Raw genomic sequence first — 27,991 nt, forward strand, 5'->3', positions numbered from 1 at the left:
CCACTGACATACTACTCACATCCACAACTGTAGGTCTTATGAGGGGGGACATAGGTGTTGGCCAGGCCTTGAATTTCACCCACAGAATATTTATTTTGATCATTCATTGTTTTACCTTCCCCCTCCCCCCCCTTCAAGAGTAATCCAGTGAAACACACATGTGATCTTATTGTTACTATTGGAAATTTAAAAAGTAACATTTACTGATTAATGATTAAACCTTTGTTATATCACTACTATGCAACCATGTAACCTTTGTTATAGCACACCAGAGATGAGCAAGAGGCATTAGAGACAGAAATGATCTGGAAAAAGGGGTAAACAGAGAGGTGGCAAGATTTGCAGATGATACAAAATTACTAAAGAGAGTTAAGACCCAGGCAGTCTGCAAAGAGCTACAAAAGGATCTCTCAGAACTGGGTGACTGGGCAACAAAATGGCAGATGAAATTTAATGTTGATAAATGCAAAGTAATGCACATTGGAAAGCATAATTACAACTATACATATAAAATAATGGGGGTCTAAGTTAGCCGTTACCACTCAAGAAAGAGATCTTGGGGGAAAAAAGACCTCTTGGGGGAGGTTTAGATTGGATATTAGGAAAAACTTTTTCACTAAGAGGGTGGTGAAACACTGGAATGCGTTACCTAGGGAGGTGGTAGAATCTCCTTCCTTAGAGGTTTTTAAGGTCAGGCTTGACAAAGCCCTGGCTGGGATGATTTAACTGGGAATTGGTCCTGCTTTGAGCAGGGGGTTGGACTAGATGACCTTCTGGGGTCCCTTCCAACCCTGATATTCTATGATTCTATGATCTTGGAGTCATTGTGGATAGTTCTCTGAAAACATCCACTCGATGTGTGGAATCCCTGTTGAGGTTACAGGGACAAACCATCCCGATGAGTCGAAAGAATAGTAAATATGGCAGGCGACCAGCTTGGCTTAATAGTGAAATCCTAGCGGATCTTAAACATAAAAAAGAAGCTTACAAGAAGTGGAAGGTTGGACATATGACCAGGGAAGAGTATAAAAATATTGCTCGGGCATGTAGGAATGAAATCAGGAGGGCCAAATCGCACCTGGAGCTGCAGCTAGCCAGAGATGTCAAGAGTAACAAAAAGGGTTTCTTCAGGTATGTTGGCAACAAGAAGAAAGCCAAGGAATGTGTGGGCCCCTGCCTGAATGAGGGAGGCAACCTAGTGACAGAGGATGTGGAAAAAGCTAATGTACTCAATGCTTTTTTTGCCTCTGTTTTCACGAACAAGGTCAGCTCCCAGACTGCTGCGCTGGGCATCACAAAATGGGGAAGAGATGGCCAGCCCTCTGTGGAGATAGAGGTGGTTAGGGACTATTTAGAAAAGCTGGACGTGCACAAGTCCATGGGGCCGGACGAGTTGCATCCGAGAGTGCTGAAGGAATTGGCGGCTGTGATTGCAGAGCCATTGGCCATTATCTTTGAAAACTTGTGGCGAACCGGGGAAGTCACGGATGACTGGGAAAAGGCTAATGTAGTGCCAATCTTTAAAAAAGGGAAGAAGGAGGATCCTGGGAACTACAGGCCAGTCAGCCTCACTTCAGTCCCTGGAAAAATCATGGAGCAGGTCCTCAAAGAATCAATCCTGAAGCACTTGCATGAGAGGAAAGTGATCAGGAACAGCCAGCATTGATTCACCAAGGGAAGGTCATGCCTGACTCATCTAATCGCCTTTTATGATGAGATTACTGGTTCTGTGGATGAAGGGAAAGCAGTGGATGTATTGTTTCTTGACTTTAGGAAAGCTTTTGACACGGTCTCCCACAGTATTCTTGTCAGCAAGTTAAGGAAGTATGGGCTGGATGAATTGTGACGATGTGACTCAGCAGGGAGGGGGGAGTGTTGACCTGGGAATGTGCCCTGGGGAGGGGAGACCTGAGAGCCTGTCACCTGAGCCAGGAGGGGGAGGGGGAGGTGACACCTCCGCCCAGGAATGTGAACAGAGGCTGCAGCAGGGAACCTGCTGGGTGGGTTTAGTTTTCAGTTTTGGGCTGGGTGGAGGAACACAGGGAACCCCAGGGCTGGGGTCTAAGCTCCCTGCTCCCCCAGAAGGACGTGATTGAGGGGTCCTGGTTGTACCCACAAGCTCGGTTTGGGACTGTTCCTGTTGTCCAATAAACCTTCTGTTTTACTGGCTGGCTGAGAGTCTCAGTGGATCCCAGGAAGAGGGGTGCAGGGCCTGGACTCCCCCACACTCCGTGACAACTGGTGGCAGCGGTGGGATGTACTGCACCCCGTGAACGGCGCTTCCTGCAGTAAGTGACTGGGGAGCAGTAAAACGAAGGGGAATTGACGGGGACCAGGCGTGCTGAAGATTCAGAGAGAGACGGTTTCGGGGGGCGGTTAACCCCTGGGAATGTGTGACCAGAGAGAAAGACTTTTGCAGTAACAGGGTCCCCCAGGGGATTGCAGCGAGCGGTCCCAGGGGCGGAGGAGTCTGCAGCTCGACCCTGGCAAAGAGTCGGTGACCTCAAGAAGGACGGGCACACGAGGGGCTTTTCCTGGAAACCGTGGGAAGCTGCCCGGCCTGCGAGTGGCCAGCAGGGAGATGTACGCTAAACGCCTGAAGAGCGACCTGGTGGAGCTGTGCAGGCAGAGGGGGCTGCGCATCGGGAGGTCCACCAAGGAACAGCTGATTGCCCAGCTGGAGGAGAGGGATCGCTTGGATGACCCGATCCCTGTCCCTGAGGGAAGCTGCCCGGGGGACGCAGCGTGGGCCCTGGGGCCTGACCGGGCCGGGAGGGGTCAGACTGCTGCTGAGGACATCCCGAGACCCTTCCTACCTATGTCCGGGGGAGGGGTTGGGGGAAGCCCAGCGAATACCGAGGGCACCCTGACCCCGGCACCCAGCAGGGGATCCTCCCAGCGGAGCTCCCCATCCCTGGAGCGGAGGCGGCTGGAATGGGAGAGGGAGATGAAAATGAGGGAGCTGGAGGATCATGAAAAACAACGTCAACATGAGGAGAAACAACGTCAACATGAGCAGGAGGAGAAGGAGAAACAACGTCAACATGAGCAGGAGGAGAAGGAGAAACAACGTCAACATGAGCAGGAGGAGAAGGAGAAACAACGTCAACATGAGCAGGAGGAGAAGGAGAGGGAACGTCAGGAGAAGGAGAAACAAAGGCAGCATGAACTGGAGCTGGCCAGGCTGAGGAGCAGTGGGGCCCCGGCTGCGGTGAGTGCGGGGGGACCCAAGACTGCAAGGAGCTTTGATAAGTGCTTCCTGGCCCAGCGGAAGGAGGGGGAGGACATGGATAGCTTCCTGACGGCCTTTGAGAATGCCTGTGAGCTGCACAGGGTTGACCCTGCAGACAGGCTCCAGTTTCTCACCCCCTTACTGGACCCCAAAGCCGTGGAGGTGTACAGCCGAATGACAGGGCCGGAGGCAGGGGACTATGAACTGTTCAAGCAGGCCCTGCTCCGGGAGTTTGGGCTGACCCCCGAGATGTACCGGAGAAGGTTCCGGAGTCAGCGTAAAACGCCTGAGGTCACCTACCTACAACTGGCCAACCGGATGCAGGGGTATGCCCGCAAGTGGACAGCTGGGGCCCGAGCTAAAGAGGACCTGCTGGACCTAATCGTACTGGAGCAGCTGTATGAACAGTGCCCGTCCGACCTGAGGCTGTGGTTAGTGGACAAAAAGCTCGAGAACCCCCAGCACGCAGGGCAGCTGGCCGACGAGTTTGTGAACAGTCGGTCAGGGGGTAGCCGGGAGGAGCCCCAAAAGAACAGGCCCCCCCCGATGCAGAGAGAGAGTCACCAGGGGGCCTCCCAGCGGGGAAATAGGGAGAACCCCCTCCCAAGGGGAACGCCTGGCGTCGGGCCCCTCCGACCTGCTCGAGGGGACCAACGTGACCTGAGCTGCTATCACTGTGGCCAGAGAGGCCACGTACGGTCCCAGTGCCCCGGGCTCAGGGACAGACTGAGCAGACCCAACCTACCCAGGGTTAACTGGGTAGGGACCCAGCTGGACGAGGGGCAGACGACCCAGGAAAGGGGGCCTACCAGTTTACCACCTGCCCCGGAGGGAAGAGTACCCCAGGCCAGCTCCACCAGAGGGCTGGGGGCTCTGGACTCAGGGTGCTCAGTTTACAGGGTGGGCGCGGGGCTGTCCCTCCGGAGAGAGTGCCTTGTTCCCCTGGAGGTGGATGGGAGGAAGGTCAATGGATACTGGGATACGGGCGCGGAGGTGACGCTGGCCCGGCCCGAGGTGGTGGCCCCAGATCGGGTGGTGCCCAACACCTATCTGACCCTGACAGGGGTGGGCGGGACCCCATTTAAGGTGCCTGTGGCAAGGGTACACCTGAAATGGGGGGCCAAGGAGGGCCCCAAGGATGTGGGGGTACACCACCATTTGCCCACTGAAGTTTTGATGGGGGGAGACCTAGAGGACTGGCCAAGCAAGCCCCAGGCCGCCCTGGTTGTGACGCGTAGCCAGAGCCGGCGAGGGGCACTGCGCCCTGACCTCGGGGAGGGTATCACACCGGAGGCGCAGGACCCTACCCTGGTGGGGAGGGAGGGCCGAGGGGCACGGCTCAGAGAGGCGGAGGCCTCAGACCTGGCCAGCGAGAGGGAACCGGGCCCCGTCCCTGCCCCAGCTGCTGAGTTCCAGGCCGAGTTGAGGAAAGACCCCTCCTTGCGGAAGCTCAGGGACCTGGCCGACCTCAGGGTGGTACGGACCATGAGGAGAGGCTGCCAGGAGAGGTTCCTGTGGGAGAAGGGGTTCCTGTACCGAGAATGGGCTCCCACAAGGGAAGTAGAGTCCTGTGGGATCAGGAGGCAGCTGGTGGTCCCCCAGAAGTATCGCCGCAGGCTCCTGCACCTGGCCCATGACATCCCCCTCGCAGGGCACCAGGGAATCCGGCGCACCCGGCAGAGGTTGCTACAGAACTTTTACTGGCCCGGGGTCTTTACCACGGTCCGGCAGTATTGCCGATCCTGTGACCCCTGTCAGAGGGTGGGGAAGGCCCGGGACAAGGGGAAAGCGGCTTTGAGACCTTTGCCCATCATAGAGGAGCCTTTCCAGAAGGTGGCCATGGACATCGTGGGGCCTCTCAGCAAGACGACCCGGTCGGGGAAGAAATACATTCTGGTGGTGGTAGATTTTGCCACCCGCTACCCCGAGGCAGTGCCCTTAGCTTCCATTGAAGCCGACACCGTGGCCGATGCGCTCCTGACCATTTTCAGCCGAGTGGGGTTCCCCAAGGAAGTCTTGACAGACCAAGGCTCCAACTTCATGTCGGCCCTGCTCCGGTGCTTGTGGGAGAAATGTGGGGTCCGGCACGACTGGGCCTCAGCGTATCACCCCCAGTCCAATGGGCTGGTGGAGAGGTTCAATGGGACGCTAAAGATGATGCTGAAAACCTTTATGAACCAGCACCCGCAGGACTGGGACAAGTACTTACCTCACCTGCTGTTCGCATACAGGGAGGTGCCCCAGGAGTCTACCGGATTTTCGCCTTTCGAACTGTTATATGGCAGGAGGGTGAGGGGCCCCCTGGACCTGATGAGAGACGAATGGGAGGGGAAGGCCACTCCCGATGGAGAGTCAGTGGTGGAGTATGTCCTGATCTTCCGAGAGAGACTGGCTGAACTCATGGGCCTGGCCAGGGAGAATCTGGCCAGAGCCCAGAGGAAGCAGAAGGTCTGGTATGACCGCACGGCACGGGCCCGTGCCTACGCCACCGGGGATCAGGTGATGGTTCTCATCCCAGTGAGAAAGAACAAACTACAGGCCGCCTGGGAGGGCCCTTTCAAGGTCGTCAAGCAGCTCAATGAGGTAAACTATGTGGTGGAGCTGTCAAACCGGGCGCACCACCGCCGGGTGTACCATGTGAATATGATGAAGCCATATTATGCCAGGGGGAATGTGGTGTTGGCCGTGTGTGGACAGTGGGAAGAGCAGGGAGATGACCCTTTAGTAGATCTATTCCCTGGGACCAGAGCTGGTTTCCCCCTGGAAACAATTCCCCTCTCGGATCAGCTAACCCCTGCCCAGCAAGCTGAGGTCAGGGAGGTGCTGCATCCGTACCGACAGCTGTTTTCCAACCAGCCTGGACGCACTAATCTGACTGTCCACCGGGTGCAGACAGGGTCACACCCGGCGATAAGATGCTCCCCCTTCCGAGTCACAGGGAAAACTGCTCAGGACCTGGAAAGAGAGGTCCGGGACATGCTGGCTTTGGGGGTGATCCAGCCATCTGCCAGCCCTTGGGCCTCGCCGGTGGTGCTGGTCCCCAAAAAGGACGGGTCGGTCCGGTTCTGTGTGGACTATCGGAAGCTCAATGCCATCACTGTATCTGATGCCTACCCCATGCCCAGGCCGGACGAGCTCCTAGACAAGCTGGGAGGAGCTCGGTACCTCACCACCATGGACCTTACAAAGGGCTACTGGCAAGTGCCGCTGGATGCAGATGCCCGACTGAAATCGGCCTTTATCACCCCTCTGGGGCTCTATGAGTTCCTGACCCTGCCTTTCGGCCTCAAGGGAGCGCCGGCCACCTTCCAGCGCCTAGTGGACCAGCTCCTGAGGGGGATGGAGAGTTTTGCCGTGGCGTATATTGATGACATCTGTGTCTTTAGCCAGACCTGGGAGGACCACGTGTCCCAGGTTAGACAAGTGCTGGACCGACTCCAGGGGGCTGGGCTGACTGTAAAAGCGGAGAAGTGCAAGGTGGGGATGGCGGAAGTATCTTACCTGGGCCATCGGGTGGGGAGCGGCCGCCTAAAGCCGGAACCAGCCAAGGTGGAGGTGATCAGAGACTGGCCCGCTCCCCACACCAAAAAGCAGGTCCAAGCCTTTATTGGGATGGCAGGATACTACCGAAGATTTGTGCCCCACTTTAGCGCCATAGCCACCCCCATCACTGAGCTATGCAAGAAGGGAAAGCCAGACAAGGTGGTCTGGACCGAGCAGTGCCAGGAGGCTTTCCGGGCGCTGAAGGAGGCTCTGGTCAGTGGCCCAGTTCTGGCAAACCCAGACTTTGACAAGCCCTTTGTGGTGTTCACCGACGCCTCAGACACGGGACTGGGGGCGGTCTTAATGCAGGAGGATGAAAAGGGGGAGAGACACCCCATCGTGTACCTGAGCAAGAAGTTGCTACCCCGGGAGCAACACTACGCGGCCGTCGAGAAGGAGTGCCTGGCCATGGTGTGGGCCCTCAAGAAACTAGAGCCCTATCTCTTCGGGCGACACTTCACCGTCTACACCGACCACTCTCCCCTGACTTGGCTGCACCAGATGAAAGGAGCCAACGCCAAGCTCCTGAGATGGAGCCTGCTCCTGCAGGATTACGACATGGACGTGGTCCACGTGAAGGGAAGTGCCAACCTGATAGCGGATGCGCTGTCCCGGAGAGGGGGCCCCGAACTTCCCCAGGTCACTGGTCAGCGTGACCCCGCTCAGTTCAGTCTCGAAGGGGGGAGAGATGTGACGATGTGACTCAGCAGGGAGGGGGGAGTGTTGACCTGGGAATGTGCCCTGGGGAGGGGAGACCTGAGAGCCTGTCACCTGAGCCAGGAGGGGGAGGGGGAGGTGACACCTCCGCCCAGGAATGTGAACAGAGGCTGCAGCAGGGAACCTGCTGGGTGGGTTTAGTTTTCAGTTTTGGGCTGGGTGGAGGAACACAGGGAACCCCAGGGCTGGGGTCTAAGCTCCCTGCTCCCCCAGAAGGACGTGATTGAGGGGTCCTGGTTGTACCCACAAGCTCGGTTTGGGACTGTTCCTGTTGTCCAATAAACCTTCTGTTTTACTGGCTGGCTGAGAGTCTCAGTGGATCCCAGGAAGAGGGGTGCAGGGCCTGGACTCCCCCACACTCCGTGACATGAATGCACTACAAGGTGGGTAGAAAGCTGGCTAGATTGTCGGGCTCAACGGGTAGTGATCAATGGCTCCATGTCTAGTTGGCAGCCGGTATGGAGTGCCCCAAGGGTCGGTCCTGGGGCCGGTTTTGTTCAATATCTTCATAAATGATCTGGAGGATGGTGTGGATTGCACTCGCAGCAAATTTACGGTTGATACTAAACTGGGAGGAGTGGTAGATACACTGGAGGGGAGGGATAGGATACAGAAGGACCTAGACAAATTGGAGGATTGGGCCAAAAGAAATCTGATGAGGTTCAATAAGGCTAAGTGCAGGGTCCTGCACTTAGGACGGAAGAACCCAATGCACAGCTACAGACTAGGGACCGAATGGCTAGGCAGCAGTTCTGCGGAAAAGGACCTAGGGGTGACAGTGGACGAGAAGCTGGATATGAGTCAGCAGTGTGCCCTTGTTGCCAAGAAGGCCAATGGCATTTTGGGATGTATAAGTAGGGGCATAGCGAGCAGATCGAGGGACGTGATCGTTCCCCTCTATTCGACATTGGTGAGGCCTCATCTGGAGTATTGTGTCCAGTTTTGGGCCCCACACTACAAGAAGGATGTGGATAAATTGGAGAGAGTCCAGCGAAGGGCAACAAAAATGATTAGGGGACTGGAACACATGACTTATGAGGAGAGGCTGAGGGAGCTGGGATTGTTTAGCCTGCAGAAGAGAAGAATGAGGGGGGATTTGATAGCTGCTTTCAACTACCTGAAAGGGGGTTCCAAAGAGGATGGCTCTAGACTGTTCTCAATGGTAGCAGATGACAGAACGAGGAGTAATGGTCTCAAGTTGCAGGGGGGGAGGTTTAGATTGGATATTAGGAAAAACTTTTTCACTAAGAGGGTGGTGAAACACTGGAATGCATTACCTAAGGAGGTGGTAGAATCTCCTTCCTTAGAGGTTTTTAAGGTCAGGCTTGACAAAGCCCTGGCTGGGATGATTTAACTGGGAATTGGTCCTGCTTTGAGCAGGGGGTTGGACTAGATGACCTTCTGGGGTCCCTTCCAACCCTGATATTCTATGATTCTATGTGCAGCAGCACTCAAAAAAGCAAACAGAATGCTGGGAATAGTTAAGAAAGGGATAAGATAATAGGACAGAAAATGTCATGTTGCCTCTGTATAAATCCATGGTACACCCACATCTTGAGTACTGCGTGCAGATGTGGTCACCGCATCTCAAAAAAGATATACTGGAATTTGAAAAGGTTCAGAAAAGGGCAACAAAAATTATTAGGGGTATGGAATGGCTTCTGTATGAGGAGTGATTAATAAGACAGGCACTTTTCAGTTTGGAAAAGAGACAGCTAAGAGGAGATACGATTGAGGTCTATAAAATCATGACCGGTGTAGAGAAAGTACATAAGGATGTGTTGTTTACTATTTCTCATAACACAAGAACTAGGGGTCACCAAATGAAATTAATAGGCAGCATGTTTAAAACAAATAAAAAGTAGTATTTCTTCACACAATGCACAGTCAACCTGTAGAACTCCTTGCCAGAGGATGTTGTAAAGGCCAAAACCGTAACAGGGTTCAAAAAAGAACTAGATAAATTCATGGAGGATAAGTCCATCAATGGCTATTAGTCAGGATGGGCAGGGATGGTGTCCCTAGCCTCTGTTTGCCAGAATCTGGGAATGAGCAACAGGGGATGGATCACTTGAGGATTCCCTATTCTGTTCATTCCCTGTGGGGTGCCTGGCACTGGCCACTGTCAGAAGTCAGGATACTGGGCTAGATGGACCTTTGGTCTGACCCAGTAGGGCCATTCTTATGTTCTTATATTCTAAAGGTGATAGTCCCTGCCCTGACACCATACGGGCTGAGTTAGATCTGATATAACAGGTAGATGGAGAGGAGGGGGCTCACAGACCAGGGTATGAGCAATCATGCCAAGTGGTCAGAGCAAGAGTCAGTAACCAGGAAGTGGAGTCAGAGGTCAGGAATCAGAACTGAGAGTCAGAACCTGGTTACCTGGAGCAAAGCAAGACTGGGAACAAGTAGACACAAGAGCTATCACAGCCATGGGAAAATGCTTTGAGCAGCCACAGAATTGCTGCTGGGCTTAAAACCAGTCTGCCACTCACCCTCACCAAACAGTGTAGCCAATCAGGCAGCCGATACAGGCCAGCTGTGCTTGTTAGCTTGCCCATCAGCTGGCCCTGATTCCTGACTGGAGATGTCACATGAAGACTTGAGGTGGGTGTTTTTGAAAGTGCTGCATTGTATTAGTGCATCTTGCAATCCTTGATTTTCGCTAGGTTTGTCATTCCAAGGGTCAGGTGAGTGGGGTTACTGCTGTGAGGAGTGTGAACAAGGTGGGTTTGCAAAAAGAAAAGGAGTACTTGGGGCACCTTAGAGACTAACCAATTTATTTGAGCATGAGCTTTCGTGAGCTACAGCTCACTTCATCGGATGCATACCGTGGAAACTGCAGAAGACATTATATACACACAGAGACCATGAAACAATACCTCCTCCCACCCCACTGTCCTGATGGTAATAGCTTATCTAAAGTGATCATCAAGTTGGGCAGGTATTGTTTCATGGTCTCTGTGTGTATATAATGTCTTCTGCAGTTTCCACGGTATGCATCCGATGAAGTGAGCTGTAGCTCACGAAAGCTCATGCTCAAATAAATTGGTTAGTCTCTAAGGTGCCACAAGTACTCCTTTTCTTTTTGCAAATACAGACTAACACGGCTGTTACTCTGAAAGGTGGGTTTGGAAAAGGGAGGCGACCAGGTGGCAAACTTTCCAGCTTTTTATCTTCAAGGCACTTTACAAACAAACATTCATCAGTCACAGCAGAATGAGAAACCTGATAGTTCCTACAGCAATGTTAACATGGCCCCTTGCATGTGCATATACAGACAGACTTGTCCCTGGAGAGCGAGTGTCATGTACTGGTTAGAGCAGGGGTCTGGCAGTCAGGACGCCTGAGTTCTGTTAGTGGTTTGGGGAAAGGAGTGTGATGCAGTGGTGAGAACCAGGGGGCTGGGAGTCAGGACGTCTGGGCTGGAGCCCTGACTCTGGGAGCAGTGCTGCCTGGCAGTTAGAGCAGTGAACAGGGAGCCAGAAGACACCTACTGCCTTGTTTGTAACCTTAAGTAAATCACTTACGTTCGTTGTGCCCGTTTCCAGCGTACGGCTGCTGCCGTGACCAGTTAGTCAGTGTTTCTGAACAGCTGTGAGCCCTAGGTTAAAAGCAAAGCGTGGCTAGTAGCGGAGACGTAATGCCTGACACAGAGAGCGGCTCCACGCGGTTAGTGACCAGCTGCAGGAGGTTGCGGCTGGGGCCTTGAACCCAGCTGATAAGGAACCAACAGGAAACGCTGGCCTAGGAATTGCCGGGGGGGGGGGGGGGAAACTGTAAAGAAAAGGTGAAGCGATTCCCTTTCTCTGCAGCGATAGCTCATTTGCCCTGAATACGGCTTCCCTGCCTGATCCAGGCCAGGAGGGCAGGTTCATGCTCGTTCACCTGCACATCCACCAATGTGATCTATGCCATCATGTGCCAGCAATGCCCCTCTGCCATGTACATTGGTCAAACTGGACAGTCTCTACGTAAAAGAATAAATGGACACAAATCAGATGTCAAGAATTATAACATTCATAAACCAGTCGGAGAACACTTCAATCTCTCTGGTCACGCAATCACAGACATGAAGGTCGCTATCTTAAAACAAAAAAACTTCAAATCCAGACTCCAGCGAGAAACTGCTGAATTGGAATTCATTTGCAAATTGGATACTATTAATTTAGGCTTAAATAGAGACTGGGAGTGGCTAAGTCATTATGCAAGGTAGCCTGTTTCCTCTTGTTTTTTCCTACCCCCCCCCCCCCAGATGTTCTGGTTTAACTTGGATTTAAACCTGGAGAATGGTCAGTTTAGATGAGCTATTACCAGCAGGAGAGTGAGTTTGTGTGTGTATGGGGGTGGGGGGGATGTGAGAAAACCTTGATCTATGCAGGAAATAGCCCGACTTGATTATGTAAAGAGTTGTCACTTTGGATGGGCTAGCACCAGCAGGAGAGTGAATTTGTGTCGGGGGGTGGAGGGTGAGAAAACCTGGATTTGTGCTGGAAATGGCCCACCTGTTGATCACTTTAGATAAGCTATTACCAGCAGGACAGTGGGGTGGGAGGAGGTATTGTTTCATGATTTCTGTGTGTATATAAAGTCTGCTGCAGTTTCCACGGTAAACATCTGATGAAGTGAGCTGTAGCTCACGAAAGCTCATGCTCAAATAAATTGGTTAGTCTCTAAGGTGCCACAAGTCCTCCTTTTCTTTTTGCGAATACAGACTAACACGGCTGTTCCTCTGAAAAGAGTTCAAAACAACACTCAGCCTCTTGAGGAAGGAACAGCCAGCCCTGCCCATCTCTGTGCAGCCTTGGGCACAGCGCTGCAGAAACAGCCTTGGCAGGGTATGACTTTGGGGAGTTTCTGTGAGCAGCTCCATGCAGGGCCCCTGCACGTATCCCCCACTGCTTCCGTGCACAGAGCTGCCTGCAGAATCAGGGTCTGAATCCTCAAGTACTTCCCTCATTAAGTCGCTCCTGATGCAGGATCTGTTTTGTTTCTTCAGGGAGATGTTACGTTAGTGTAACTGTGTGTCTGTACAGCACGCCCCCCACCCCTCATCCATGGCTCTGCTACATCAGGACATGGAGAAAGAAACCCATCCTCTTGATACATGTACACACAGGGCCAGATCCATGGCTGGTGTAAACTGGAGCCGCTCCATTGCAGTCAAAGTGTCTATGCTGGCTTGCACCAGCTGGCTCGTTAGCTGACCTCTGTCATGTTTGAATCCATTAGATCTGTGACCTTAGAAAGCGACTCTCTTCTGTTCTTTAGGCCTTTTGTCTTCATGGGGAGGCTTTGCCTGTTAACACGAATGTGGTTATCCTGGTGCAGTTCGTGAACTCTTGTCCTCCCTTGACTTCTGTGATGGTCTTCTCCCGGTTATCCTCCTACCTCACTAATGGCCCCTTCAGCAGATCCTCTTCATCTGCCCTCCAGCTTTCTGTGGGGGCTCCATAGGGCTCTGTCCTTGATACCCTCCACCTTGTCTCTGGGTAATCTCATCCACAACACGACTTCAATGACCACTGCTACACTAACGACTCACAGCTCTACCTCTGTGCTCCAGCCTTGGGTTCTCCAGACTAGTTCCTCGGCCTGTCTCTGATGTTTCCTCACGGATGTCTGCTCAAGCCATCAGCTCAAGTTCAACGTGGCTAAAACAGAGTCCCAACCGCCTTCCCTGCTAGCTCTTGTCTTGATCACTGTCGCCAACACAGCCATCCTGCCAGGTCCATAACCTGGGTATCAGAGCTCTCCCCAGGTCCTCACACCCAGGCTATGTCTCAATCTCGCAGATTCTTTCTGCAGAACGTCTCTAAGACACGGCCTTCCCCATCCACCCACACAGCTAAAACTCTTACCATCTTGTATCTCAGTTACTGCAACATCCTTCTCTCTGGTCTTGGCAAATGCAATCTTGCCCTGCTCAGATCCATTCGGTGTGCTGCTCAAAAGCTGGTTCTCCTAGCCTGCGGCTCTGACCACATCACCCTGTCTGCATCCCATCACCAGCTCGCTTGTCTCTGTGCATTAGACAGCAGCTGCTTGTCTTCACTTTCAAGGCCCTTTGTGGCCTCTCCCCACCTTATCTAATCTCTCTCCTTCACTGCTGAGAGTTGACTTCTGCCTCCCATCAGCCCATGACGCCAGCTGCCAGCACCCACGTGCTTTCATCCAGGCTGCCCCTCACCTGTGGGAGGGGCTCCCTGTGTCACGGAGTCCCTGGGCGATGCTCTGGAACTGCTCCCCATGAAGCCAGTCAGGACCCTGGGGTAGTCGCCTTTCTGTGAGCAGCCTGTCTTAGAATAGAATAGAATAGAATAGAATAGAATAGAATATCAGGGTTAGAAGGGACCCCAGAAGGTCATCTAGTCCAACCCCCTGCTCGAAGCAGGACCAATTCCCAGTTAAATCATCCCAGCCAGGGCTTTGTCAAGCCTGACCTTAAAAACCTCTAAGGAAGGAGATTCTACCACCTCCCTAGGTAACGCATTCCAGTGTTTCACCACCCTCTTAGTGAAAAAGTTTTTCCTAATATCCAATCTAAACCTCCCCCCCTGCAACTTGAGACCATTACTCCTCGTTCTGTCATCTGCTACCATTGAGAACAGTCTAGAGCCATCCTCTTTGGAACCCCCTTTCAGGTAGTTGAAAGCAGCTATCAAATCCCCCCTCATTCTTCTCTTCTGCAGGCTAAACAATCCCAGCTCCCTCAGCCTCTCCTCATAACTCATGTGTTCCAGTCCCCTAATCATTTTTGTTGCCCTTCGCTGGACTCTCTCCAATTTATCCACATCCTTCTTGAAGTGTGGGGCCCAAAACTGGACACAGTACTCCAGATGAGGCCTCACCAATGTCGAATAGAGGGGAACGATCACGTCCCTCGATCTGCTCGCTATGCCCCTACTTATACATCCCAAAATGCCATTGGCCTTCTTAGCAACAAGGGCACACTGCTGACTCATATCCAGCTTCTCGTCCACTGTCACCCCTAGGTCCTTTTCCGCAGAACTGCTGCCTAGCCATTCGGTCCCTAGTCTGTAGCTGTGCATTGGGTTCTTCCGTCCTAAGTGCAGGACCCTGCACTTAGCCTTATTGAACCTCATCAAATCTGATGAGGTCTTCAGGACACACAGCTCACACAGCTTCCACCTTCCTGGGTCTGACCTCGGAGCATTCAGCATCCTCTGCCCCTCCGTGTGCTTCCCCCCAGCGAGTCCGCTCAGGTGGGGCTCCTGGGAAGCCAGAGGGTCCTGCACCCCAACTTCGCAGTCAGACGTGACTCTCAGCCAGCCAGTAAAATAGAAGGTTTATTAGATGACAGGAACATGGTCTAAAACAGAGCTTGCAAGTGCAGAGAACGGGACCCCTCAGCTGGGTCCATTTTGGGGGGCAGTGAGCCAGACAGCCACGTCTGCACTTCACTCCATGTCCCAGCCAGCCCAAAACTGAAAACCCCCTCCAGCCCCTCCTCCTCTGGGCTTTGTTCCTTTCCCGGGCCAGGTGGTCACCTGATTCCTTTGTTCTCTAACCCTTCAGCTCTCACCTTGCAGGGGGGAAGGGCCCAGGCCATCAGTTGCCAGGAAACAGGGTGTCGGCCATTCTCTGTGTCCAGACTCCTGCACACACCTGCCCTCTAGGGCTCTGCAATGATCATACACCCTTACTCCACCCCCTAGATACTTAAGAACTGCCTAGGGGAAACTGAGGCACCCCCACACTATTCAGAGGAAACATTAAGAACAGTCCCACTTCGTCACACCCTGCAACCATCCACAAAGCCACCCTGCACACTCTCCTTTGCTGAGATGCCTTACACAAACCTTGACATGGGTTAGGTGCTGAGACCAGTCCTGTCTCATTGGTTCCTCATATGTCTCCGTCTGCCTGCAGCCAGCTGTTGTCTCAGACTTGGATTGGGAGCTCCGGGCGGCAGGGATTGTCCTTTTGTTCTGTGTTTGTGCAGCGCCCAGCACTGTGAGGGCCTGGGCCATGTCTGGGGAGCCTAGGCACTAGGGTAATACAAGTAACACATGATAATACAGTTGTGAGACCAGTAGCACCCCTGGGTGGACAGCTGGATTCTGGTAAACCCCTTCTCAAGCAACATAAGCTAAATCGAAAAGGGCTCCTGGCATAGATGCCGACTTTCCAATGTGCCAGGGGGTGCTCAACCCTTGGCTCTGCCCCAGGCCCCGCCCCCACTCCTCCCCTTCCCCCAAGGTCCCACCCCACCTCACCTCTTCCCACCCCCCACCCTGCCTCTTCCTGCCTCTGCCCCACCCCCTCCCTCGAATGTGCCCAGTCCTCCCCCCTCCATCACACCATGAAACAGCTGATTGCGGCAGGCAGGAGCCACTTGGGGGAAGAGGGGGAGGTGCCAATCTGCGGGTCCCACTAGCAGGCAGGAGGCACTGGGCGGGGAGGGGGAAGCTGCTGGGGGGCTGCTTTTTCCCTGTGGGTGCTCCAGCCCTGGAGCACCCCCGGAGTTGACACCTATGGCTCCTGTCATCCTGCAGTAAGAGCATCCACACTGGCATGGGGCACTATTCCAGTATAACAAGAACAGTCTAAAGTCACACCTGGGCTCATACATAACACATTCCCATGGAGACAAGGCCATGGAGGAGTTAGTGCCACCTGGCCTCATTATTGGTTCTACTCGGACACAGTGGCCTTGTGGGTTTCCCAGAATGCTTTGCGTTATTCCATTCTGAGTGTCTCGCAGACACCAGTGAAGACGCGGTCCCTGCAAGTCGGAGGTGTGTGGGCCTCATGCTGGGCCCAGTATCACTGTTAGTGCAGGACAGGGGGCATTCCCACTCCACCCAGATGGGGATACCTGGATCTGTGGCCTTGGGACCCCAAGAGAAGCTCTGGGATACTGTCTAATGGACCCTTCAGTCACCACAAGCCATGTGCAGCTACAGAGAAGGCAGACCATGGGGAGCGGCTTGGCAGGTGGCTGCAAAGTAGGGCTGAGTCGGGGATGCGGGTCAGTTACGGTCCCGACTTCTCTCCTGTCTCATTCAGTCTCTTATTTCTTTCTTCTTCATCTCTTCTCCCCATCCCTGCCTGGTCATTCTGGCCTGACCCCTCACTCTCTCCGTAGTGCCCGTCTCAGTGTCCCGTACCTTGGCCGTCAGCAGAGGGGAATCCCTGGCTGGCTCCCCAGGTAACGGCATGGCTTTCCCGCTCCGGCTTTTGGGAAAGGAAACCTCTGCATGCGCACGAGTGACAGGGACTGGCTCTGCACACGTGGCCGGGGGGCGCACCCTCCGTGTCATTCGGTACATCTAGGGGGGCACACGCTACAGCAGGCAGCATAGGAGCAGGGCAGAAGTGCCCAGCGTGTGAGACTGCATGTACAGAGCGGCACACCCAGCTATGGGACGCTGCATATGCACAAACAGCGGGGCTGTTACAAACACAAAGGGAAGGGTAACCACCTTTATGTGTGCAGTAACATTACATTTCTTCTGGCCAGAGGTACAGAATTACTCACCTGCAAGGGGTTAATTAGGTTGTTTAACCTAAGCTGGTAAAAGATAAGCTTAGGGGGTCTTTTATGTGGGTCCCCACATCTGTACCCCACAGTTCAAAGTGGGGAGGGAACCTTAACGGGGGCACGTGCTGTGGAAGATTCTGCGCTGATAGAGACGCACCTTCTGAAGAGCAAATGGACTGAGCCGTTGCCCGTCACCGGCCCCTGTGGCAGCCAGGCCCCGGGGGCCGAGGAGCAGCACTGCACAGTTACAAATGCAGGGAGGGGCTGGCAGGCGCACTACTGCCCCTGCATGTGCACACGTGTTAGTACCACAGCAGTGTGCTCGACACACTCGGCCACACACACTGCTGGGGCACTGGTGACTGGGCGGGGGGGGAGGGGTGTTGCTAAGTTGCTCGTGCGAACCTGTATTTTTCACTCCCCTGCTAAAACCCAACCACGGAGGACTATGAGCCAGCAGACAGGCAGGCTGGGTGGGGGACAGAGGAAGTAGGCACAGCATTAGGGGTAATGGGGCATGGTCCTGGGTTATGTTTGGGTTTTTATAAGTTTCATTTCTTGGCTGTATTTTTTTTGCTGATTGCTGCTCCTGTACATCCCTGTACCTGTCAGTCATGGATACACTCTCTGGTCAAGCAGTTCCCTCTCTGGGAATTACCATAATAAAAGGGTATTTGTACCAACAGAGCGAAGGTCAGAGAGACATTTACATCAGCAGTGCCGCAAACAAGCTGCCTTTGTTCTCTAATAAATCCACTGACCACTTTGAATCCCGCTGCATGTCAGAGCTGTCAATTAACATGATGGACAGGAGGCCCTGCTCTGCAGTGTCTGCCCCAGCATCAGACCCCGTTTATAACTCTACCCCTGGAATGCGGCTACACAGCCATGCTGCTGGGGGATTGTGGGTGGAAATTTGTAATTTGTACCAAACAACACTGGGAGCAATGAGCATCAACTCTTGCTGCATTAGAGCAAAGGGACTGCCAGGTGCCTTAAGCACAGCTCTCCAATTAGGTGAGAAGGCTGTCAATCAATATAATTGACAGGCAGCAGCTCTGGAAGAGCCTATTAATAGGAGCAAGCGGGCAAACAACCTAACCAGTTTTAAGTGGGATCCCGACACGCTAATGATCGGGATGGCCCAACAGGGTTGTTCGTGACAGCAGGGACTGGACTCCATGACCTAGGAAATCCCATCCTGTGCTACATTCCGAGCCCCCACACTCATGTGCATTCTGACGGCCTGTCTCTTCTGTCACCTTTATAAGATTCTGTACTTTAAAACCTGTTTCTGTGAGGACACCAGAGATTGAGCGACTGCTCCCAGACAGCAGGCCCCACATGGGAGAGAATAAACCTGCACCTGCCAGGCTGAACAGCTGCGATGCCTGACTGCCCCTCCTGGGGGTTCTCTCTTCCCAAATACTCACTGGGCTCAACTCCCCGGGTCCCTGTGCTAGCCCTGTGCTGTGCTGGGGAGCTGCGAGCGCTGCTGGCGGAGGGGTGAAGTGTGGGCAAGGCAGCGTCCGAAGGAGCAGTATCCCCTAGTTTTCACCTGCATGGCTTCCACAATCTGCACCTTCTGCTCGGCCCCCTGCTCTCTGCATGGCGCTGCCCATTCCAACCCCGGAAGACAGCTCAGCCAGCCACAGCCTGCCTTTAGCTTCTGGTGTAAGCAGATGCTCAGAGGCCTTTCTCCTTGCAGCACAGGGAGCCAGGCTCTGCACTGCTTCCTCTTGCAGGGAGGGGACGGAGGGGGTGGAGAGAAGCAAAGACATCAGGGACCCCATCTGTCCAGAGGGTGAGAATCCCAGCCAGGCAGGAGCTCTAGAAAGCTTCTGGGATGCGTCCCTGGCACTTTAGCGTCTGCACTGTCCTGGTGCTAGAGAGCCAGGTGACAGAGTGTCAGTAAACAGGCTCTCACACTTTGCCTCCATCTCTGTCCCCTCCCCACCTCTAGTAAACCGATCACCATCTCACTGCAGCCGGCTGAATCGCTCCGAATCCCCAAACCGGGAACGCGACTGCGGGGGCAGCAACACCCAGCTGTACAGCAGCAGCAGCATCTACACGCCCGACTACTCCGTGTACATCCTCTGCGACGTGCAGTTTGTCAAGGTAGCCGCAGGGCTGTGGACCTCGCTGACGCTTTTCGGGGTGTCCGGGTGAATTGCTGCGCGAGGGAGCTGTGGCCGTGCCCAGCAGGGGGCGATCTCCCAAAGCTACCGACCGCAGGCAACACGCCGCGCTCCACTCCCGGCTCGCTCCCTCGGTGGGCTAATAATTTACACCCCCACTTGTCACACCGGAGCACCCAGCCCCTTGTCATCTGGGCACCCGCAATGTGCGCCGATCTGCTGCCTCCCCAGAAGCGGCACCCGAGTTTACTGGCTTCTCCTTAGTTCACTCCCCTTAGCACAAGGTAAAACCAAACCGAAGTGTATTTAACCAGGTTTGAGTTAAGGATTCAAACAAAGGCAAATTAAACAATTGAAAACACCAGGTTACAGGAAAAAGAAAAACAAAAAATGCAATGGTGGCCTAGTACCCCATGTGTCAGCACCCCCACTAGGCCAGACAGGGCACTGCATGGAGTCTGCTCGGATCGGCAGGGCCTTCAGGCTGTCCTTGTTTGAATCTCTCCCATCCTATTGTGGGGACAAGAACATTAATTTCTGCCCCACTGGGGTGTATGGGCTTCCCCTTATGTTTGACAGGGGCTAGCCAGCCCTTGTCCTCACCAGACCCGGAACCCCTTGGCTTTGCAAGGGGTGGGTAGGGAATCCCAGGCTCTCCCACTCCACTTGGTCCAGCTCAGGGCCCTTAATCCAGGCAGGCAGAACCAGTTCTCCACAATTCTCCTGCCCCAAGCTCCAGCTTACCTCCCTGGGGCTGTCAGCTGCTGCAGCCTGTGGCTCTGGCCGTCCCTCCCTTGGGCTCTTGCCACTCTGGGGCAGCTTCTCACCAGCTCGCTGGCAGCCCCTTCTTGCTCCTCTGGCCGCCTCCACCCCCTTCTAGGCTCTTTTATCCCCAGCTGTGGTCAGGCTGCCAATCAGCATGGCCAGTGGGTCCTGCATTAACTCCGTGGTCGCCAGGCCCACCTGAGGCCTATACACCCTATGACAGCAATCTATAGCCTATACTTATTAACAATTATTAATTAATTCCTGAGGGATTTCTCACCCAGTGGTCAGTCTGTACAGCGCTGTCCAGTCCAGGGAGCTGGGAGCCACTTTTCATGAGACGCTCCTGCTGGCAGAGCATTGACTGTGTAATGGAGATTCTCTTGGGCCATTTTGTCTTCTCTTACAGAGTACCAGACTTCGTCCCTTTTCAGAGCCAGGGTGCTTCATCAGCTCCAGCTTAGCCCTTAGGTCCCCGAGGCAGTCTTTTCTTGGGGTTCTTTGGTCTTTGAAAATGCTCCAGCCTGCATCTGGTCCAGCCTGCACATACAGGGTTGGGCTGGGTTGAAAGGTGTTGCTTGTTCTTATTCTTGAGTGTGTGACATCTGTCCCACCTCAGGTGATTACGCTTCACCTCCAACATAGGGTTTGGAACGTAATCATAGAATCATGGAAATGTAGGGCCTGAAGGGACCTCAAGAGGTCATCTATTCCAGCCCCCTGCACGGGAGCAGGACCATGTTAACCTAGACCCTCCCTGGTAGGTGTTTGTCCAACCTGTTCTTAAAAACCTCCAATGACAGGGATTCCACAACCTACCTTGGAAGGCTATTCTGGAGTGTAGCTACCTTTAGAGTTTGCAAGTTTTTCCTAATATCTACCCTAAATCTCCCCTGCTGCACATTAAGCCTGTTACTTCTTGTCCTACGTTCAGTGGACAAGGAGAACAATTGATCCCCATCCTCTTTAGAGCCGCCCTTAATAGATTTTAAGACTATTATCACGTCCCCCCTCATCTTCCTTTCTCAAAACTAAATATGCCCAGTTTTTTTTTTACCCTTTCCCATAGGTCAGGTTTTCTAAATCTTTTATCAGTGTTGCTGCTCACCTCTGGACTTTCTCCAGTTTGCCCACATCTTTCCTAACATGTGGTGCCCAGAATTAGGGCTTGTCTTCACTACCGTGGTAAATCAACCTAAGTTACGCTACTCCAGCTATGTGAATAACGACTTCCCCCGGTGTCTTCGCTGCGCTGCATCCATGGAAGACGCTCTCCGGTCGACTTCCCTTACCCTTCTCGGGGAGCTGGAGTACCGGGTTCAACCGGAAAGCGCTCTGCCATCGATTTAGTGGATCATCGATTGCAGCAGCTTTAGCGAAGACAAGCCCATAGACAGAGTATCCAGCTGAGGTCTCACCAATGCCTAGAAGAGCAGGACGTTGACCTCCCGTGTCTTACGTATGACACTCCTGTTAATACACCCCAGAATTATAGTCACCCTTTTCACACCTGTATGACTCTGTTGACTCCTATTCAATCTGCGATCCACTCTAACCCCCAGATCCTTTCCAGCAGCACTGCCCCTAGCCAGTCAGTCAGTCCACATTTTGTGGCTCTACATCTGATTTTTCCTTCCTTTGTGTAGTACTTTGCACTTGTCTTTATTGAATGTCATATTGCTGAGTTCAGACCAATTCTATTTCTGCCCCCCCCCAAGTGCATACAACCCCTCCCAACTTGGTGTTGTCCACTAATTTTAAAAGCATACTCTCCACTCCAGTATCCAAGTTATTCATGAAAATATTCAATAGTACCAGTCTCAGGCCTGACCCTGCAGGACCCACTGGATATGCCCTCCCAATTTGACAGCAAACCATTGATAACTATTCTTCAAGTATGGTCTTTCAACCAATTAAGCACCCACCTTATAGTAATTTCATCTAGACCACATTTTCCTAGTTTGCATTGAGAATGTCATGAGGAACTATATCGAAAACCATACTAAAACCAAGATATATCATATCTACTGCTCACCTCTATCTACTAGGTCAGGAACCCTGTCAAAGAAGGAAATTAGGTTGGTGTGGCATGATTTGTTCTTGACAAATCCATGCTGGCCATTCCTTATAACCCCATTAGCCTCTAGGTGTTCACAAATGGTTTAATAATTTGTTCCAGAGTCTTTTGAGGTATCGAAGTTAGGTTACCTGCTCTATAATTTCCCAGGTCTTCTTTGTTCTCCTTTTTTTAAAGCTAGATATTATTGTTACCCTTCTTCAGTCGCATCCGATGAAGTGAGCTGTAGCTCACAAAAGCTCATGCTCAAATAAATGGGTTAGTCTCTAAGGTGCCGCAAGTCCTCCTGTTCTTTTTGCGGATACAGGCTAATGCGGCTGCTACTCTGAAACCATCCTCCAGGAATTCTCAAAGTTAATTGCTAACGGCTCCAAGATTGTTTCAACTAGTTCCTTAAGTACCCTACCATGAATTTCATCAGGCCCTGCCAACTTGAATTCATCTAGCTTACCAAAATATTATTTAGCCTTATTTTGGCTTGTGTTCCTTCCCCCTTGTTGGCATTAAACACCTCATCCTCCTTGAGGTCATCTGTTAATAGCTCTCCTTCCCCATTAAGCAGCAGACCTACACTTTCCTTCATCTTTCTCTTGCTCCTAATGTATTTAAGGACCCTCTTCTTGTTGCCTTTTATGTCCCTTGCTAGGTGTAACTCATTCTGTGCCTTAGCCTTTCTGATTTTGTCCCCACGTGCTTGTGCTGGTCTTTTATACTCCTCCTTAGCAATTCATCCAGGTTTCCGCTTTTTGTAGGATTCCTTTTTGATTTTCAGATCATTAAATAACTCCTGATGGAGCCATTTTGGCCTCTTACTATTCTTTCTATCTTTCCTTTGCATTGGGATAGTTTGCAGTTGTGCCTTGAATATTGTCTCCTTGAGAAACTACCAGCTCTCCTGAATTCCTTTATCCCTTAGACTTTCTTCCCATGAGACCTAACCTACCAGTTCTCTGAGTTTGTTAAAATCTGTTTTTTTGAAGTCCATTGTCCTTATTCTGCTGCTCTCACTCCTTCCTTTCCTTAGAATCATGAAATCTCTCATTTTGTGACACTTTTGCCCAGATTGCCTTCCACCTTCAGATTTGCAACTAATTCCATCCTGTTGGTCAGTATCAAGTGTAAAATGGCTGCTCACTTAGTTACTTCCTCCACCTGCTGGAACAAGAAGTTGTCCTCAACACATTCTAAGAACTTATTGTAAATTTTGTTTTTTGCCATATGACTTTTCCAAAAGATGTCTGGGAAGTTAGAGTCCCCCATTACTACTGTGTTGTGTGTTTTGGATATTTTTATTATTCTAGAAATGCTTCATCCAGCTCCTTTCTCTGATTTGGTAGTCTGTAGTAGACCCCTACCATGACATCATCTCTATTTTCCCCACTTTTATCTTTACCCAGGGCACTGACACCCACCTCCGTATGGACCTCAGAACAAGTGTATATATTCTTGATGTATAATGCAACACCTCTTCCCTTTTCCCAACTGACCTTTCTGAACAAGCTGAACCCTGCTATAGCAATATTCCAGTAAGCAGATTTATCCCACCAAGTCTCTGTGATGCCAGTTAAGTCATAATTAAGCTTATGTACTAATACTTCCAGTTCTTCCTGTTTATTCCCCATACTCCTTGAATTTGTATATAGACAGCTAAGATATTGAACAAATTCCCCCACTGATTTCACTCTTGTTCCTCCTATGACCCTATTGTAACTTTCCACGTCCCCCCACGCCAATCTAGCTTTGTGTTCAGGTCGCCTTTTTGAACATAATTTTCCACTTGTCACATAACTCTAAAAATGTTTTGTGTACAAGCATCCTGCAATAACCATGCTAACCAGCGAGTTCTTGGCTTTTGGCAGAGACCACCCACAACCCCTTTCAGTTAAATATTGGAAGGATTATATATGTCGAACACAGGAATAATACACCTGCCTGGGCACGTCTGTGTCACAACCTTCCCTTCCCCCTGCTGACTCCACAGGGCACTGAACAAACAGCAAGTGATGGAAAGTAACAGAAGCAGGGCGCTGGTGGGAGACCAGCTGCCCCATCAGGAGGTGCAACAGAGCCTTTCCAGCCACCCTCTCACTGCTGTGAGATGAGCTGGCTGCTATTGCCACCCCAGGGTGCTGGGCCCAGCTCGACTGCTCTCCAGTGATGGCTCATGCAGAGTTTGGCAATGCATGCTCTGAGTTGTCTCTACCAGCCACCCATACACAGGCCCCCTCCTTCTGCAGGCTCTGCCTAGCGCACCCAGTGCCTTTATGCAGTAAATAGCTCCATGATAAATAACCGGGTGGGGAGCAGCTGCTCCCCCAGTTGGAGGGGCCAGGGCATCATGTGGACTAGAGCTATTTGCTGTATCAGTGCGAACTTCCCCCCGTGCAGGGAGGAGCTGTAAGGCCTACGCACCACTGAAGTCTCCAAAACAAGAGTTAAGTAGGATGTCAGTGGGGCATGGTTGGATGCTGCCCCACACAAAGGTGAACGTCACCCCCAGGCAGGCAGCGTTGCTCCCCCAAGGACTTGGAGCCAGGCAGCTGGCCATGCCCCTGGAAGCTCAGCTCACACCCTGCTGCCCTACCAGGCAGCACCAGGGGAGCAGGCCATCCCCACGGCCTTGAACTCACCCAGCTGAGCTTGCTTGTCTGTCCTGTGCCAGATCACCCGGCAGCAGTACCAGAATGCACTGGCAGCCAGCCGCATGGACAGCTCACCCCAGTCCCCCGACATGGAGGCGTTCAATGATGGCAGCTCCACCAACGCCCCGATGGCCTGGGGGACCCCACAGACCCCGAAGGAGGACCCTACCCCTACCCTCCTGAACGAGAGGAACAGCATCGTTTGTAAGTCACCCCACGGCCACCTGACGGCCAGTCCCACAGGCCAGCCACTCCCCACAGGCCTCCGACACTCCCTAGCACCCATGGGACCCTGACGCCACCAGCCGCACACACACACCCCTTCATGCTCGGGGCCTGGCCCGTGGCGTGTATTCACACCTGGGCCCCGATGCTCACACTGACACGCTCCCCCTCCCCGTGCCGCCACCCGCGCTGGGGACGGGGTGTCTCCCACAGGCAGCCGGTCGGATGGGCTCCAGAGCCCCAGCGACTCCATGTTCCTCCGCGTGGAGGGAATCCCCTTCATCAGGGAGGAGCTGGCAGACAACGAGGAGAACAGCAAGCAGCAGGGTAAGTCCCCGGGGTGGGATCAGGCCCATGGGATGGATGTGGATTGGAAGGGGTGGCTGCACTGGGGAGGGGGCGGGAATTGGAGGACGCAGCCACAAGGCACCCAAGATGCTCCGGAGAGCCCTGTCTGGAGATAGCACTGCTCTTACCTTCCTCCTTTGCAGCCAGCGAATGCTGTGACATCACCCTGGAGCAGGAGAGCCCGAACAGAGAGACAGCGAGTGGCACGTCCCCAAGCGGCACCGAGGAGACCCTGGGCAAGAAGCTGCTGAGGACACTGAGTGAGTGAAGCACCCAGCCAGCCCCATGGGAGGGCCAGCAGGGCAGAGGGGTACAACGTGGGAGCACGTAGCCCCCAGTGGTGTAGGGAGGCACGTAAGGGGGGCAGGAAAGCTGGGGCCCAAAACAGCAGTGGGGCTGCAGGTACCAGCTCCGCACCCAACAACGAACATGGAGTGAAAACCTGGGGCCCGAATGGGGAGACGAGAAAGGAAAGGAGCCTCCCCTACTACTGCCCCCCTTCACCTAGGCTCAGATCTACCAGCCCAGCCCCCTAGGGTCCCTCCCTTCCCGTTACGCTGCTTGTTGCTGGGCCTGGACAAGTACCGGGGCCCATGGAGCAGCAGCAGGGAGCCCAGCTCTCCATGGAGGCACCTCCCCTGGGGGCAGCAGGCGACTGTAGCATGGCTGAAGACTGGGGTGTTTGGGGGGCCTGGCTCCACTAGTTCCTAGTAGCCAGCAGCTTCCAGGTGCTATGAAGGGCCTGGGCTGTCCCCTCCCACCAGCGCAGCACCCCCAGGGTGGGACAGCGCTGTCTGGGGACCCGGGGGGCAGTGATCCCGGGATGGCTGCTGTGTGCAGGCGGGCAGAAGAGGAGGCAGTCCCCGGATGGCGAGACGACGCTGGAGGAGAATTCCAACCGAGCACCATTCATCACCTGAGCGGCAGCATGGCGGGAGCGCAGCGCTGGAGTCCCCGGGAGCCTGGAGGTGTGAACATGCCCCGCACTACTGCTGCTGCAAAGACACTTCCCCACCCCCACGCCCACGGCCCGCCACAGGCCCTGGGGACACACCCTTGCTCTGCCCTGGGCACATGCTGCAGGCCCTGAAAAGCTGGCCAGGAGGTACCATCAACCCTCTCAGACCCTCCCCCCCATCCACTACAGGGCTGGGGCTTTCTGCCCTCCTGCACTGAGCAGGCGAAAGCCTGGATGCAGTAAGCCCTGCCTGTCCCTTGCCAGAGTCTGGTAGGGCTGTAGCTTGTCTGTCCAGGTGCTGGGTGTGGTCTTCAAAGCGGCACGGGAGACAGGGCGGTGTGTTGAACCTGGCGGTGCTGTTCAGGCCAGTGGGTCTTTTGGTGCCGGTTCCATGTGGGGGGGGGCGGCGTAGAGTCCCCCCACCCCAACAGGAACACATCCATAATGCTTTCAAAACCAGCGTCTGCCCCTCTGGAAAGCTGCTCTCAGGCAGGTTGATCTATGGAATTAGCAGGTGCAGCCTGTATGGGATCCTGCCATGTCCTCGTTTAGGGAGTCCCCAAGCTGCTGAATGCAGGCCCTGAGACTTTACACCCTGCAGCCTGGCTCAGGGTGGCACTAGGAGGGTGGGAGGCCCGGGGGGGCTCTGGAGAGCAGGGAGGGGGAACGACGAGCATTAAACAGCTGCTTTTCTTTCAGGTCTGCAGCCTGAGCGCGTCCTGCAGGGGGTCATGTGCAACAGCAGCGGGTTTGCACGCCGCTGCCGGCCCACCCAACACCTGCCCTCCCTCCAGGACACGCGCAGAGCCCCAGGCGAGAAGAGCAAGGCCCCCGGGTGGGACTGAAGCAGAGGTGGCAGCCCTGGACTTGCCAGGAAGTCAGGGCACGTGGCCGGCTCCTGCCCGGCTTTCCGTCTCAAAGAGGAGAAGAGGAAGAAGCAGCAGTGCCTGGGGCATGGTTCCCCTGCTGCGAGAAGCAGGAAGGGGTGGCCCCGAGCATCATTTAATACTTTACAGCAGCTCCCAGCCCCTTCTGAATCAGGGCCCCATAGCACTGAGCACTGCAGCCATAACGAGACGTGGCTCCTGCCCCAAGGAGTGCCATGCTCCGGGCAGTGCCTGTCCCCTCCCACCACACCCAGTGTGACACTCAGGAGGCTGCTGCACGTGTGTGCAATGACAGTCAAAACCTGCCCTCGCACTTCAGCCTGGCCCCTGGGAGCACTGAACTGCCCATCCCACAGACACTGCCCCAACCCGGGCACTAGCCAGTTGTGGGCCTCAGGCCCCGCCCAGTGCTGAGTGTATCTGTCCCCTTCCCCCCAGGAAAGGGAAGCTCAGAGCTGTGCTTCAACCACCATGGCCCTGTGAGAGGCCTCAGCTCAGAGCCAGGTGTTGACATCGGAATGGGAGAGAGTTTTAAATCGCTGCTATAGAGGCTGAACACAATGTACTTTACATTAAAAGCCATCCCTCCGCGAGCAGCTCCGCCTCTGTCTGGGCCAACGCAACAGCAGTTGCTGTAACAGCCCAAGCTGTGCCAGGATCTCTTCCCCACAGAGATGGGGGGCCTCGCTGCTGCATGGCGCAGCTGCTCCGTTCCCCAGTAGTTACCAGCACGAAGGGGAAAGCAACCTCTGCCTGCAGCATGGACAACCTGAGAGCCCGCTCTGCCTGCAGCGGAACAAGCTGCATCCTAATCCCCCTCTCCCCAAAACAGCCCCCTTAGTGCTAAGCCTGCTAGCTTCAGAGCTGCTGCCAGCCTGGGGGGCAGATTCCCGCTCCCCCAGGAGACTGGTGCAGAGTCACGTTGCCTGGCAAGCAGCCTTCCCT

The 27,991-nt window shown here is 53.7% G+C and overlaps 1 protein-coding gene across 1 annotated transcript in view; it reads left to right on the top strand.

Moving 5' to 3' along the window:
• CNNM1 (cyclin and CBS domain divalent metal cation transport mediator 1) overlaps positions 1 to 27,637 on the top strand; it is a 71,338-nt gene extending 43,701 nt beyond the window's left edge. The window contains exons 7-11 of the mRNA XM_073354668.2: positions 18,967 to 19,124; positions 24,649 to 24,832; positions 25,067 to 25,180; positions 25,345 to 25,461; positions 26,859 to 27,637. Coding sequence (XP_073210769.1) covers positions 18,967 to 19,124; positions 24,649 to 24,832; positions 25,067 to 25,180; positions 25,345 to 25,461; positions 26,859 to 27,004 — 719 coding nt within the window. The 3' untranslated portion in view covers positions 27,005 to 27,637. The remainder of the gene's footprint in view (positions 1 to 18,966; positions 19,125 to 24,648; positions 24,833 to 25,066; positions 25,181 to 25,344; positions 25,462 to 26,858) is intronic.
• Positions 27,638 to 27,991: the final 354 nt, after the last annotated feature.

Source organism: Lepidochelys kempii, chromosome 7, assembly GCF_965140285.1.
Source record: "Lepidochelys kempii isolate rLepKem1 chromosome 7, rLepKem1.hap1, whole genome shotgun sequence".
NCBI classification, from domain to species: domain Eukaryota; kingdom Metazoa; phylum Chordata; order Testudines; family Cheloniidae; genus Lepidochelys; species Lepidochelys kempii.